General features: G+C 41.4%; 1 protein-coding gene across 2 annotated transcripts in view; it reads right to left on the reverse strand.

Moving 5' to 3' along the window:
• LOC140064053 (sulfotransferase 2B1-like) overlaps positions 1-16,521 on the reverse strand; it is a 151,902-nt gene that overhangs the window by 83,258 nt on the left and 52,123 nt on the right. The window contains exon 4 of one of the 2 annotated variants that reach the window (XM_072110494.1): positions 8,659-8,712. The exons of the other annotated variant lie outside the window; for it this stretch is intronic. Coding sequence (XP_071966595.1) covers positions 8,659-8,712 — 54 coding nt within the window. The remainder of the gene's footprint in view (positions 1-8,658; positions 8,713-16,521) is intronic. 2 annotated transcript variants of the gene reach the window in all.

Consider the following 16,521-nt stretch of genomic DNA (forward strand, 5'->3'; position numbering starts at 1 on the left):
ATAGCATCCTACAAAAATAAGAGTATGCATAAAAAACCATGTCCACATAAATTAGACATTTAGTGAATGTTAGTTATTACGTTTTTTTGCGGTTATGACTATGTATGGAAAAAGTAGAACATTTTGAAGTTCAAAAATCAAAAATTTTTCCAAATTTTCACCAAATATCTGATTTTCTCATAAATAAATGCAAAACATACCAGCAAAATTTTTCAAATAACCTGAAGTACGATGTGTCACGAGAAAACAATTTTAAAATCACTTGGATATGTTAAAGAATTATAGAATCTACAACTTCCTCTGTGTATCCATACTTTTCAAAACCGATACTCAGTAATTAATAGTCTGGTCCAATCACCTCCCCTCTTTGGGTGCGGTGGACTTGTTCTTGATTGGTTTCACAATTCATACATTATTTGATGTTATATGTAATATCTGTTGTTGCAGCAGTATATTGATTAGCATGTGTCATATATTATAAAAACAATAATAATTCTTTATTTATATAGGACCTACAGATTACACAGCGCTGCACAAAGCATGCCAAATTGGTCCCTGTCCAAAGGGGCTTACAATCTAAAAAATATACCAGTATCTTTTGGAGTGGGGAGGAAACCAGAGGACCAGGAGGAAACCCACGCAAGCACATACAAACTCTTTGTAGATGTTGACCTGGGTGGGAATTGAAACCTGGATCCCAGCGCTGCAAGGCAGAAGTGCTACTCTCTCAGCCACCGTGCCGCCCATACATAACCACACTATGTGCCTACACATCTGTGGCTACCTCGAGCAAATAACTAGGTCTTATGTGTTGTTTAGGGGAAAATAATTCAGTGGCAATGTAGCAGTGTTTTTAGAAACAAAACGACAACCTGTTTGTTATTGTGAGACAATATCATCTTGATATAATGTAGTTAAGTGTTTTTTTTTCATCTTCTCAATCTAATTAAATTGTTGATTAAATGTAGTACTTAATACTGTTGGCATGTAGTATGCTGGATCTACTCTGATTCATAAGTGTCTCTGATCTGTAATCTCTCTGTGATTTTTGTTGCAGCTGTAATATACATATACCGTAATCAGTAGAGCAGATGTGTCTCGCCCTTATCATTTTACCCTTTGCAAGATTTGCCTTCACATGAGGAATGTAACATAATTTGGCATGCAGTAAAGCATTACCTGATGAGGGATTTCTGTACATATTTGTGTAAATTTTTCCAATATAAGTGTTACCCATTAACATGAGATACAGAATATGTAAAAGCATTGTCTTTCAGATTATTCACAAACAGAGGGATTGGATTAGATTACACTGCAAAGTTGTCCATATAATCAAACAGACATCAATGAAACAACTGTATGTTTTAATTTGGTCTACATATGCGTTGCTTTCAAGGAAGACGTGAGTCTCCTCAAACAAAGCCATATATAAATTGACCAAGGATGATGAAAATTTGGAGCCCATGAAGAAACCTTGCCATTGTAAATAATATGACTCTGCGAAGATAAAAAATTATAAGTGAGCAAGAACAATAATATATCCAATGCTTATTCAATTAATTCTTCAGTATAGTTACAAAATTTTTCCAAGAGGTGTTTGACTGCTTGTATAGCTAGAGACTGGGGAATGGATGTATATAATGCAACAACGTCACACATTAACCATATACACTCACCGGCCACTTTATTAGGTACACCATGCTAGTAACGGGTTGGACCCCCTTTCGCCTTCACAACTGCCTCAATTCTTTGTGGCATAGATTCAACATGGTGCTGGAAGCATTCCTCAGAGATTTTGGTCCATATTGACATGATGGCATCACACAGTTGCCGCAGATTTGTCGGCAGCACATCCATGATGCGAATCTCCCGTTCCACCACATCCCAAAGATGCTCTATTGGATTGAGATCTGGTGACTGTGGAGGCCATTTGAGTACAGTGAACTCATTGTCATGTTCAAGAAACCAGTCTGAGATGATTCCAGCTTTATGACATGGCGCATTATCCTGCTGAAAGTAGCCTAGCCATCAGATGTTGGGTACATTGTGGTCATAAAGGGATGGATATGGTCAGCAACAATACTCAGGTAGGCTGTGGCGTTGCAACGATGCTCAATTGGTACCAAGGGGCCCAAAGAGTGCCAAGAAAATATTCCCCACACCATGACACCACCACCACCAGCCTGAACCGTTGATACAAGGCAGGATGGATCCATGCTTTCATGTTGTTGACGCCAAATTCTAACCCTATCCGAATGTCGCAGCAGAAATCGAGACTCATCAGACCAGGCAACGTTTTTCCAATCTTCTACTGTCCAATTTCGATGAGCTTGTGCAAATTGTAGCCTCAGTTTCCTGTTCTTAGCTGAGAGGAGTGGCACCCGGTGTGATCTTCTGCTGCTGTAGCCCATCTGCCTCAAAGTTCGACGTACTGTGATGCTCTTCTGCCTACCTTGGTTGTAACGGGTGGCGATTTGAGTCACTGTTGCCTTTCTATCAGCTCGAACCAGTCTGCCCATTCTCCTCTGACCTCTGGCATCAACAAGGCATTTCCGCCCACAGAACTGCCGCTCACTGGATGTTTTTTCTTTTTCGGACCATTCTCTATAAACCCTAGAGATGGTTGTGCGTGAAAATACCAGTAGATCAGCAGTTTCTGAAATACTCAGACCAGCCCTTCTGGCACCAACAACCATGACACGTTCAAAGGCACTCAAATCACCTTTCTACCCCATACTGATGCTCGGTTTGAACAGCAGGAGATTGTCTTGACCATGTCTACATGCCTAAATGCACTGAGTTGCCGCCATGTGATTGGCTGATTAGAAATTAAGTGTTAACGAGCAGTTGGACAGGTGTACCTAATAAAGTGGCCGGTGAGTGTATAACCCTGTTGGTGTTTAACTTGATCGAGTATCTTTAGAACCTCAAAACTATGTTTATAACAGGTTGTCAAACCATGCGTTGGAGTCTTTCAACAAGGGATGCCTCTCCAGAAATTATAGATCTTAATTGTGGATGAAAGTCATTTTTATGAGATTTTGGTAGAGCATAAAACATGGGACACTTGTGTGGAGAATATCTTAACCCCTTAATGACTGCCCTATCGGGTTTCTACGTCGGTCGTTAAGGGTACTTCGACGCTTTTCTACAGCGGCCCGTCAGAAGAAGATTTCGGGACATCGGGTTGTGTTGTTACAGCCCAGACCCGGCACTAACACCCAGGATCGGGAAAAGGCAGGTCAAGGCAGGCAGCAAAGGAGAGTGGTCAGGAACAGAATCAAGGTGACAACAGGAAATCCCTTTAAAAGCAAAGGACATGGGAACAAGCTGTTTCTAAGGCTGTGAGGCACAAAGATCCGGCAAGGAACATATGAAGGGGCTAGGAACTTATCAGGAAAGGCGGCTGGCCAGTGCCAAATATTGGTGCACTGGCCCTTTAAATTTAACAGAGCCAGACACGCGCACCTCTCTGCCTACTAGGAGACACCTCTGGAACCCGGTGAGGTGAGTGGCGCAACGGGCGCAGTGTGCCACAAGGAGGTACACGGGTGCGTCTGCAACCCGAGACATGGATCACAGGGTCATCTGTGACAACTGATTATATGGACAGGTTTAAAATCTAACATCTCTCAGTTTGTGAATAACCTGAAGGACAATGCTTATAAACTAAAATTCACATTGGCATATCCTGATCAACACATTTTTTTTAGACCTCATGTTAATGGGTAACATGTATACCAGAAAAATGTACACAATTTTGTACAGAAAACCCTTATAAGTTACTACATGCCAAAGCATGCAGTAGTCATGTGAAGACAAATCTTCCAACTGGTGAGATGTGTCTGCTCTACTGATGATATGTACATTACAGCTGCAAAACAAATCACAGAGAGATTACAGATCGGAGGGAACCATAGACAAAATAGCATAAGGACAGTAAATGCACAACAAAGTAGATCCAGCATATTACATGCTGAGTCTTAAAGAAAACAGATAAAGAATAAGTGTTCAGTGCTATGTTTAATCGACAATATAGTCAGATTGAGAACATTGTCAAAAAACACTTACCTATACTGTCTCACAAATTTTAAAAACAGGTTGCCGATTTGTTTCAAAAAACTCTGCTACATTGGGTCAAATTTTGCCACCATATTATATTCACAACCAAATGGAATGGATACCTGGTTGTATGCTCAAGATAGCCACACATGTGGCAGTGCACGGTGGCATTTATGTAAATATATCACAAGGACTAATCAATACACTGTTACAACAACAAATATTACATATAACATCAAATAATATATGATTTGTAAAAATGATCACATAATGGGGCACAATTACTAAGAACAGTGAAAACTACACTAAATGCAGTTTGCCTGTGTAGTGTGCAAGGTGCGCCAGATGGAGGATTTTTGGTTTTTCATTAATATGGTGCTCCTTGTACTGCCCTGGAAGAGTGCACCAACTTTTTTTTGGTGCAGCTTTAACATTGCACCAAAACCTTGCATGTTAAATCTGGAGCACAGTCCAACTGAGCACCGCAACTCCCCCTAATTTGTGTCGCATGAAGACTAGTGCAGCTGCGCCATCAAAAGTTTGAATGCAACACAATTGTGGTGCAAGCAGTTTGCACCTAAAAAATGTGGAAAGTCCAACAGAAAACTAGTGCAAGGGCCGTTGTAAATGTGCTCCAGTATATCTAATTACCTGCGCACAATGCTATTTACAATACATTGGCAGTACAGTGAGGAAACTAAAAAAAATGCGCTGTGCCCTCTTCATTCAAGGTGGGTGTCTGCTGCATATTGTAGCAATCACCCACCAGTAACCCAGAGGGTGCTGGCACCGATTGCGGCAGTGGCGTAACAAATTCCAGTGGGCCCCAGTGTGAACTTAAAATCGTGGCCCCCATGTACCTGAACCCTAAATACTGTCCCCATTCCACATGTTATACTTCAGAATACACATATACCATACATACACTACACAGGCATTAGCACACTTACACTATATATACGCATATATAAAATCAGCACCATATATACTCTGCACACACAATATTTATGCTACACATACAAATACAAAAACAATATAAGAAACATTCAAGTAAAGGTGCACATAAATATATATCCCCACACCAACACCCACATACCTGTACAATACTAATAATATTGCAGTAATGAATGCAGCACATACATAAATATATGCCATCTAGGAATATAGTGCATATTACTATAAAACGCCAAAAACTGCACTCCTGGTCTGTTATAAGGCAGATATAGACATCACTTACTTTATAACTCAGTCATAGCTCCGGCCTTCTAAATCTGATTTGCCCTATTGTCATCTTGGTGGCTCCTGACAGATGACAATTTTCCCTATCAGTTACAGAACTTTAATTCCTCTCCAGTAGTTACTTAAAGCTACAGAATTCACCACAAGATGTCTTCAGCCACATTCAGCACAAACTGTGCCACTAAAAATACCACAGTCACTTACAGTATAATGTCACATAGATGAGAAAAAATGTCCTAATTTATATACAGCATCCACTAATAGTTATACATCATTGATATCCTCTTATTAGTGTATGTTTATTCCCATTAATTAATATTTAGAAAAGCAGTACCCCATTGATTTACATGTAACCCTGCACCCCATCATTAAAGTAGCCCTATGACCAATCTATATGTAGTCAGCAGCATCCCCAGCAATTAATATGTCCCTTTTACTAGTTAATACACTGTTCAGCAGCCTGCAGTTATTAATATACTGTCTAGCAGCCTCCAATTGCCCAACAGTCTTCTATTATTATGCTGCCCAGGAGCCCCACCTTAAAATATACTGTCCATAAGCCCCCTCTGTATATTATACTGTGTAGTCGGCCCCAGATAATATGCTGTCCAAGAGCCCCTCTCCATAAAATATACTGACCAGGAGTCCGCTCCCTATAATATACTATCCAGAAGCCAGCTCTATATAAAATATTGTACAGGAGCCACTCCATTTTATAAAATACTACCTAATTGACAATATACTGTGCAGAAGTACCCCCTATATTATACTGTCCAGGAGCCCACTCACTATACTATACTGTCCAGGAGGGTCTCCCTTATAATATACTGTGCAAGAGCCACCCCCTTATAAAATAATGTCCAGGGGGCACCCTCATAATATACTTCCTGGGAGCCATGTTTGCCTCCCCCCCCCAGCATATAATATACCCATGAGCCATTTTTGTACCCCCATTCCTTATAATATACTCCTCAAAAGCCATTTCTGTACACACCCCCTTATAATTGTCCCACCATGGACCCACTGAACCACCGCGGACGATGACGTAAGCTGACACCCGGGAGCAGAGTCTAATTGGTACCCATTTTTCTACACAGCCTGTCGCAAAGCAAGCAAGAAAACAAGCCCTCAAACAGCTCTTTACATAGAAACATAAAAAAGTTATAGATTTTTGAAGGTGGGGAGTAAAAATAGAAGGAAATCTACCATCTGCTTTTATGTATTATGAACCAAACATACCTTGAGAATGCTGTAGCTACACTGATGCAGAAAAATATCTGTCGCTCGGTCGCTCCTGTGGCTGCCTCAGTTCTTCTCCTCTTACCCTAATAATGCAGAGCTTCAGCCTTCTCCTGCCCAGCATAACCAAGAATACGTAATCACTGTGTTCTCCCTGACAGGCAGAAGTACTCAATCACTGCACCATCCCCAAGCTGCTCTGTATCAGTCATCCAGCTCAGATTGATTAGTCCTTCCTGGACTGTTCAGGAAGCTCCATGTAATGTGTTTATGTATGGCAATCTGAATGCAACCCAGATTTCCCAAGCTCCTGAATTTTATAATTGTTTAATTGTTGTATAATTATAATCGTAACCACTCGGCTCAGGGATGAAACAAGATATGTTTCTGCATCAGTGTAGCTACAGAATTCTTAAGGTATGTTTGATTTACAAAACATAAAAACAAATGGTAGATTTCCTTTAACGGGTTTAGTATAGCTATGCTTGTAAATTTTTTGGTGTATCATTTTTTAAAAGTATGGATGCACATATGAGGTTGTAGTTTCTATCATAGCTGTGTATACTCCTGTCAATCCTTCGTTTTTAACCTGACAAAATTTCTAATAGCTAGTCACATGACCCAAATAGAAGAAGTTTATCACACACAAGCCTCCTTCAGTGTTATTTAAATCTCACTATGAAATGTATACACTTAACAGAGAAAGGTTGCACCTGAAAGGCATCATTTTTTGCATATTTTTGGTACAGCAGGTTTTTTTAAAATAAATATTGTTTTTATATATTTTTTCAAATTACGTTTTTGCTGTTTGCTGGACTCAAAACATGATTTTTCAGGATTATTGACTGTCCTTGCAGCAGTTTGTGCTGCTTGGGAAGGAGGTGATTTCAGATCTTACTAACATTAACCCTTCACTACAGGAGTCTATGCATAGCAGCATGCAATTCTTTAGAGTGCCCAAACTAAGGGCAATTATTTTATATTTCCAACCCTCCCTAATCATAGCAGCCTCTTCTTCACACGCAACTGCCCTACAGGCAATCGTTGGTTTTTGCTAAGTCACTGCCTGTCTGACAAAAGAACAGCCTACCATTTAGTTCTGGGGTTGTGGGTACCGAACCCGCCATGTTCAGCTAAATCATATGGCAAGCTTTAACAGAAAGTAAAACCTCACTACTAAATTTCATACCATTATTTTATTTCTTTAAATGCTGGCAATGCTGCCAATGCAATGCAATTGCCAATGCTGCCAACGCTGCTTTAAATGCTGCCAATGCTGGCAGGCATGCAACAGCTGGCTCAAATGCCATGTCATCCGCACCTGAATAGGAAGCATCGGGCGCTGTAGCTATGGTGTTGAGCCAACGGCACATGGAGACTGGTCCAGCATCACTAGCCTTTTGTACCATGAGAGCTACCACCCTGAATGCGTGAATAGAGCAGTCCCATATGGGCAATTGGTTAGACTGAAACAAATCAATAGTGATGAAACACAGTGGGGCTTATTTACTAAGGATCCGCGGATCGCAGGGCAGGCCATTGGACGGTCCGACTGATTTGGACCGAGCGCAGGATTTAACATTCAAATTGTGTCGCATCCAATGCTCTTATATTCACCAGGAAGAAGAAGGTGACCTGAGCTGGGAAGCGACAGATGTAGGATATCGGGCGCACAATCTTAGTGAATCGCGGCACAGTGCATTGTCAACGGACAATGCACTTTCGGGAACTCCGAGGGACCGGGTAAGTAAATGTGCCCAGTATAATCAACAAGCAAAAGAATTGAGGGAGAGGTAGATTCAAAAGAGGTTACCTGCAGACATTAATAAAAGAAGTTTTTGACAAGACTGACATTTTGAAAAGATCAGATTTATTAAAGAAGAAGAGTAACAATAAAAAAGACAGCAAAATAGAATATTTATTTTCCCTTTTGATTATAGCCCAATGGCAGTGGTTATAAAATCGGCGATTCGTAACAATTGGCACATGTTAAGAGAGGATAATTCATAGGTGTAGAGATTGTTATTGTTGTACCAATATTATAACAACTAATGAACTTAGAGTAGGAGGAGTCCCCGTGAAAATAAGACAGGGTTCATAAATTGTAAAACAACTTACCGTATATTCCGGCGTATAAGACAACCTGGTGTATAAGACGACCCCCCTACTTTCCTGTTAAAATATAGAGTTTAAGATATATTCGCCGTATAAGACTACCCCTTTTCCAACGCATACAAAACACCGGTAAAAATTAAAAAAAAAACTGATTTGAATTTAACATGGTCCTTTTTTAATTTAAATTCTTATGACATGCAGGTATATAGCAGGAAAACTGTTGCTCATAAACATAAGGCATACAACAACAACATTACCATTTTACTGTAAATGTTACCATACTGTACTATAATACTGCCCCTTATGTACAGGAATATAACTACTATGCCATATACCACCGCCAGCCCCCCCAGTATATATCTAGCCCTCCCCTGTATATAGCCAAACAACCACCCCAGTATACAGTCAGCCCCCCCTATATGTTGCCAGCCAGTCCCCCCAGTATTCAGCCAGCTCCCCCTGTATTTTGCCAGCCAGTCCCCCCAGTATACAGCCAGCCCCCTGTATATAGCCAAACTGCCCCCCGAAGTATACTGCCAGCCTGTACCCCCAGTATACAGCCAGACCCCCATGTACATAGCCAGACAACTCCCCCCCACACACACACACCCCCAGTATATAGTAAGAAAGCTCTCCCACCCCCAATTATACAGCCTGGCGGCCCCCCAAGTGTCCGGCCTGGCGGCCCCCCAGTATACATCCTGCCGCCTCCCCCTCTATATAGCCAGCCTGCTTGGCACATTAAATTAATTTCCAAACATCCAAACTGGTATCCATTTAATGGAGCAAGTAGAGGCCTTATTGCATAAATGAAGGACACTGTGTTTTGGGACAATTTGCATTCGCTGTAGATTCGATGGCATACTACTGTTGTAATATGAACTAATGGTATCCATTGCGTAAAAAGGATTTCTACCCCCAATTATTTCACTTTATCCCATTGAAGTAAAGGTAAATGGAGCTGTAATACCTCAATATGCCTACTACACATTGGACAGAGCCATCTGCTTCCACCCCTCCATCGTATATAGTTGTAGTACCTGAGGCTGTCCCCCATAACCACTGACTAATCTATGGGGTGCAGACTCATAGGCCCTTTTAATATTAAAGTATTCTGATGAATTATATCTGTTTTCATTGCTTTATTGATGGCCGCATGGCAAGATCCACCGAATCTCCGCTGCTACACTCCTGCCGGCGGTGACAGCTCATTGAGCGCTGGCGGCTCACAGAATATGACGTCAGCTGCGTGCCGACTTCATATTCTCTGCGACGCCGGCACCCACGGAGCTGTCACCGGCGGCCGGAGTGTAGCAGCGGAGCTTCGGTGGATCGCGGGAAAGGTGAGAAACATTACCGGCGTATAAAACGACCCCAGACCAGACAGAAGATTTTTCAGTCTTCAAAAGTCGTCTTATACGCCGGAATATACGGTAAATATCTGTATATCTGGAATTTTCAAGGGCATTTGACACCGTGCTGCATAAAAGGTTGGTGCATAAAATGAGACTGCTGGGACTAGGGGAAAATATGTGTATTTGGGTTAGTGATAGAGGGTCATTATTAATGGCACATTCCCAGATTGGGTTGACGTTACCAATGGAGTGCCACAATGGTCAGTATTGGGGCCACTTCTTTTTAATATTTTTATTTATTACCTTGTAGAGGGTTTACACAGTCAAGTTTCAATATTTGCAGATGATACTAAGCTATGTAAAGTAATTAATACTGAGGTCGATAGTTTAGCATTACAGTGAGATTTGTGGAAGCTTGAGGTGTGGGCAGAGAAATGGTTGATGAGGTTTAATGTAGATAAATGTAAAGTTATGCACTTGGGCTATGGAAACAAAGTACAATTATGTTGGTAAAACTGGAGCATAGTTTTATCAACATAGTAGAACAGGAACGGGTGCAGAGGAGAGCACACATGATTATTAGTGAAATGGGGGGACTAGAATACAATGAAAGATTACAAAATTTGGGATTATTATTATTTAGAAGAAAGATGACTGAGGGGAGACCTCGTTACAATGTACAAATACCTGAATGGACAGTACAATGATCTCTCCAAAGATCTTTTTATACCTAGGCCTGTGACCAGGACAACGGGACAACCTCTACGCCTAGAGGAGAGGCAGTTCCACCATCGCCATAGACAAAGGTTCTTTACTGTAAGAGCAGTGAGACTATGGAAATCTCTGCCGCAGGAGGTTGTTATGGCAGACTCTATGTATATGTTCAAGAGGGGCCTGGATGCCTTTCTGGAGAGAAAAAATATCACAGGTTATGAGGATAAACCATTTATTTAATTCTTAAAGGTTGGACTTGCGTCTTTTTCCGGCCTCATATACTATGATACTATGTTGTGTACATAATTTTGTGTCCATGCGAACTATTCTTTATAGCAAAGATAATACAGTATATGTATGTAAGATTCAGAGAACATTGCTATTCCATGAGGACTGGGGAAGGGGCCCCTAAATTAATTGATCATGTTTGTACATATCGTAAAGGAGACCCATCAGTCCTACAATTTGGGGGTTTGGAACAATTAATAATAATTATATTATTATGAGAAGGATGGAGGACATAATGACACAATATGAGAGGGATTGAGGACAGGGGGTCACAATATGAGTAGGATAGAGGACAGGAGGCCACAATATGAGGAGGATGGAGGACAGGAGGCCACAATATGAGAGGGATGGAGGACAGAAGATATGATAATGTATATAGGAACAAGGAAATTTATTAAATGACAGTTTAATTTGCGAAGGCACAATGTTTTTAGGTCACAAAATGACCTACACAAGATGAAATAAACAAACATGCAAAAAGGCAAAGCAGTGAAATAAAATAAAAAAGGATAAAAAAAGAAAAACAGACCTTCTACTAAGTAGATTGGCAAAGAGATCCCACGGAGGAGAATGATAATTATAACATTAACACCTTAAAGGGGTATTACCACGAAGACAACGCTCTGTACTCAGGATAACATAATAAAACCTATGGTCGAAGGCCATATTGGATGAGATCATGCAGATGAGATTTCTGTGTCTCTCTGCTGTGTGCACTGTAGCCACACACCCTGCATGGAGCTCAGGAGACACTCACTGATCACACATGGTGAGCAGAGAGAGAGGATGCATACTACAAGCTACAAGGAGATATGTGATCCAGGGGAAGGGGGAGGCAGGCACATATCTGTGAGCTCTAGCAGAGCTCACAGTGTAACAGTGTAATGGTCTATCAACCTTGGTGTAATCATCTCATGCATCTGTCTCATTTCCCTTTCTATGTGTCAGTGTGTTAGTACAATATCAGAAGCCAGATGAAAGTGCATATACACCTTGTATCCTGATAATCTAACCACATTGTCACCCCACAAAACTAGATGCGTGATAAAGTGTCTGCTTAGAAAGGCCCCGCCCACACCCTGGGATTTTGTATTGAGCAGCCGAGGTAAAGCTAAAACATCAAAAAAACTGAGTATAATTGTAAAGTAAAGGGTTAGAATTATATTTACTGTGTTAATATCACTAGAGGATAGAAATGTGAGAAGTTTATTTTGTGGCCAAAAAAACTTTAAAGGACACCTGTCATCAGGTCTGTGTCACTTGTCCTGTCACCTCTACCTGTTGGAGCAGCTCACAAGGATCCCATCCCAGCCTTTATCTAGTTATTTCATACATTAATCATTATAAAATCACATATTTTTTATCAAGTAAATGAGGCTGGTCACATGGTCAGAGGCAGTGATGTCACCCCTGTTACCCCTCCCCTCTCCTCCCCCTGCTCATGTCTGTGTGTAATGTATAGTAAAGCATGGCTAGTGTGAGTGCTGTACCTGCTGACATGCTGCATCCTCCTAATATACAGGTGAGAGACACAGACATCAGCTACACATGTACCTGACATGTTCTGCTGTAACATGGCTGCCTGGAGCTGTTGTATCTCTCCTAAACACACACACACATGCACACACAGGCTGCAGGGGGTGTGGCCACCAGCACCAGGAAGCACATCATTATACCTCACATCATTATACAGGCTGTCAGTCATGTACTGGGGGTGTGGCTGTGCCTCCCACTCATGAATAGAGTGGACAGCTTGAATATACTAATGCTTCATTGGACATTTCACAGGTCATTTGCATACAGCTTTAGGACCTCATTGGTTAGGTTTACAGGCATGTAGAGGGACAATGAAGGGATAGAGGCAATGCTCTCTAATGGCAGTTTATGAAAATATATTTAGTTTAGGGGGGTTATTTTGCATGACGGGTTCTCTTTAACCCCTTAAGGACCAGGCCCTTTTTCGTTTTTGCGTTTTTATTTTTCACTCCCCACCTTCAAAAATCTATAACTTTTTTATTTTTCCGTGTACAGAGCTATATGATGGCTTATTTTCTGCGTAACAAATTGCACTTCGTAGTGATGGTATTAAATATTCCATGCCGTGTACTGGGAAGCGGGAAAAAAATTCTAAATGCAGTGAAAATGATGGAAAAACACATTTGCGCCATTTCTTGTGGGCTTGGTTTTTACAGCTTTCACTGTGCGCGCCAAATGACAGGTCTATTTCATTCATTGGGTCAATACGATCACGTGGATACCAAATTTGTATAGGTTTTATAATGTTTTCATACATTTACAAAAATTAAAACCTCCTGTACAGAAAAAAAATTCTTCATTTTGCCGTGTTCTTGTGCTAATAACTTTTTCATACTTTGGTGTATGGAGCTGTGAGTGGTGTCATTTTTTGCGGCTTCTGATTACGTTTTCAATGCTTCTATTTTTAGGACTGTGCGACCTTTTGATCACTTTTTATAGAATTTTTTCTATTTTTCAAAATAGCAAAAAAATGCCATTTGCGACTTCGGGCGCTATTTTCCGCTACAGGGTTTAACGCAGTGAAAAACGGTTATTATATTTTGATAGATCGGGCATTTTCGGACGCGGCGATACCTAATGTGTTTATGATTTTTATGGTTTATTTATATTTATATCAGTTCTAGGGAAAGGGGGGTGATTTGAATTTTTATGTTTTTTTAATATAATTTTTTTTTTTTTACTTTTTTTTATTTTTTTTTTTAACTATTTTTCAGACTCCCTAGGGTACTTTAACCCTAGGTTGTCTGATTGATCCTACCATATACTGCCATACTACAGTATGGCAGTATATGGGGATTTTGCATACCATCTATTCCAATGTGCAGATCGCACAGTGTAATAGATAGCCTCGATCATGACAGCCTCGGATCTTTGTGTGATCCCAGGCTGTCATGGCAACGGATCGCCGCTCCCCGGTGACGTCACGGGGAGTGACGATCCGAGCCAAGATGGCGGCGCCCACGCGCCGCCGGCTCTTTAATGCCGCCGGCAGCTTTGCCGGCGGCGATCAAAGGCTTAACACCCGCGATCGGTGCAAGCACCGATCGCGGGTGTTAGCGACGGGCGTTTGCTTCATTATGAAGCAAATGCCCGGTGAGTATGAAGAGGGCTCAGCCCGTGAGCCCTCTTCATACTCCCCCATGCGCAGTAAGACGTAAGGGTACGTCTTATTGCGCTATGGGGTTAAGGACTAAAATGGGCTTTAGGACACAGATCTTTTTACATTTTTTTCCTGCTCAAATTCCAAAAGATATAACTTTTTTATTTTTTATCCGACGTGGGCATATAAGGACTTGTTTTTTGCGGGAAGATTTGTATTTTCCAATGGATTTATTTTCATGGTAAAATAGCATGAGTATTCAAATTTATTAACCCTTTCCTGCAACTGTACAGAATAAAACAACTGTTTTTCCACTTGTTTTTTAAACATTTACTCAGTTCACCGCACAGTATAATAAATATAATATTATGGTTCTATAGGTTAGCATGGATGCTTTTTTTTAACCCCTTATCGACATGTAATGTAATACTACTTCACATGCCAGGTGTGGGTGCTTGGAGAGGGCTCACGGGTTGAGCCCTCTCTATAGCCGGTAAGGCTTTGCTGCATATTGCAGCAAAGGCTTACTGGCAACACCAGCACCGATCGCAGGTGTTTTCCTGCTGATTGCCACCACCAAAGCTGCCGTCGGCTTTAAAAAGATGGCGCATGGGCGCCGCCATCTTTCTGAGGATCGTTGCTCCCCGTGACATCATCGGGGAGCAGCAATCAGTCGCCATGGCAGCCTCAGGTCTTCGGAACACATTGTAATGAATGAAGAGTAAAATCCCCATATACTGACATACTGAAGTATGGTAGTATATGATTGGATCGTACAGACAACGTAGGGTTAAAGTACCCAAGGGAGTCTGAAAAATATTAAAATTTTAAAAAGTTAAAAAAAAATTAGAATAAAAAACCCTAAAAACTCAAATCACCCCCCTTTCCCTAGAACTGATATAAATATAAATAAACAGTAAAAATCATAAACAAATTAGGTATCGCCCACTCTATCAAAATAAACAGTTTTTCACTGCGTTTAACCTCTTAACGGAAAAATCTTGCCCAAAGTAAAAAATGACACTTTTTTGCCATTTTTAAAAAAATGTAAAATTCTATAAAACTGATCGAAAGGTCGTACAGTCCTAAAAATGATAACATTGTTAACGTAATGAAAAGCCAAAAGAAACGACACCTCCCAAAGCTCCGTACACCAAACTATAAAAAAGTTATTAGCGCCTAGACGGCAAAATACAAAAAAAAATTTTTTTTGTACAGGAGGTTTTCATTTTTGTAAATGCATGAAAACATTATAAAACATACAAGTTTGGTTTCCCAGTAATCTTACCGACCCAAAGAATAAAGTAGACATGTCATTTGGGGCATACAGTGAAATCCAAGTCCACAAGAATACGGCACAAATTCTTTTTTTTTTACCAATTTCACTGCATTTGGATTTTTTTTCCCCGCTTCCCAGTACACAGCATGGAATATTAAATACCACCATTTTGAAGTGTAATTTGTTACGGAGATAGAATAAGCCATATCACAGCTCTGTACATGGAAAAATAAAAAGTTATAGATTTTTTAAAGGTGGGGAGTGAAAAATGAAAACGCAAAAACGAAAAAGGGCTGCGGTGTTAAGGGGTTAAACATTTACTCGTGCACTGCACAGTATAATAAACATAATATAATTATTCCATAGGTTCGTATAGATACCAAGGTACAGGTTTTCTAATATTTTACTACTTTAGCAAAAAACTATAAAAACTCCTTTTTATGGAAACTGCATTTGCCTAAGGCCCCTTCCACACTAGCGAGTGTGATGCGATGAACTCGCATCACACTCGCAACGCAAGCTGCCGGGAACGCACGGCCCGAACGCTGCACCGCGGGAGTGAACTCAGCATGTCAGTTCACTCCCGCGGTGCAGCGTTCGGGCCGTGCGTTCCCGGCAGCTTGCGTTGCGAGTGTGATGCGAGTTCATCGCATCACACTCGCTAGTGTGGAAGGGGCCTAAGTGTTCCCATATTCTGACAGCTATAACTTTTTAATTCCTTAACCCCTAGGCGCACCAGGACGTTATAGTACGTCCCCGGGGCTAGATGCTTAGCGCACGGGGACGTTCTATAACGTCCTGCTTCTGGCACCGGCTCACGAACGGAGCCGGTACCAGAAGCAGCGGCTGTCAGCTGTCTAGTACAGCTGACAGCCTGCGCTAACACCCGCGATCGGAGCCGGCTCCGATCGCGGGTGTTAACCCCTTACACGCCGCGGTCAAACATGACCGCGGCGTGTAAGTGTGTTTGAGCTGTGGATCAGATCCCCCGTGCCGCTTACCGGGGGATCCGATCCACTTCTGGGCAGCTCCGAGGACTGGCATGTGCCCCGGAGCTGCCCGGTCTCCATGGCAGCCAGACCCCTTCCGGGTCT

Source organism: Engystomops pustulosus, chromosome 6, assembly GCF_040894005.1.
Source record: "Engystomops pustulosus chromosome 6, aEngPut4.maternal, whole genome shotgun sequence".
NCBI classification, from domain to species: domain Eukaryota; kingdom Metazoa; phylum Chordata; class Amphibia; order Anura; family Leptodactylidae; genus Engystomops; species Engystomops pustulosus.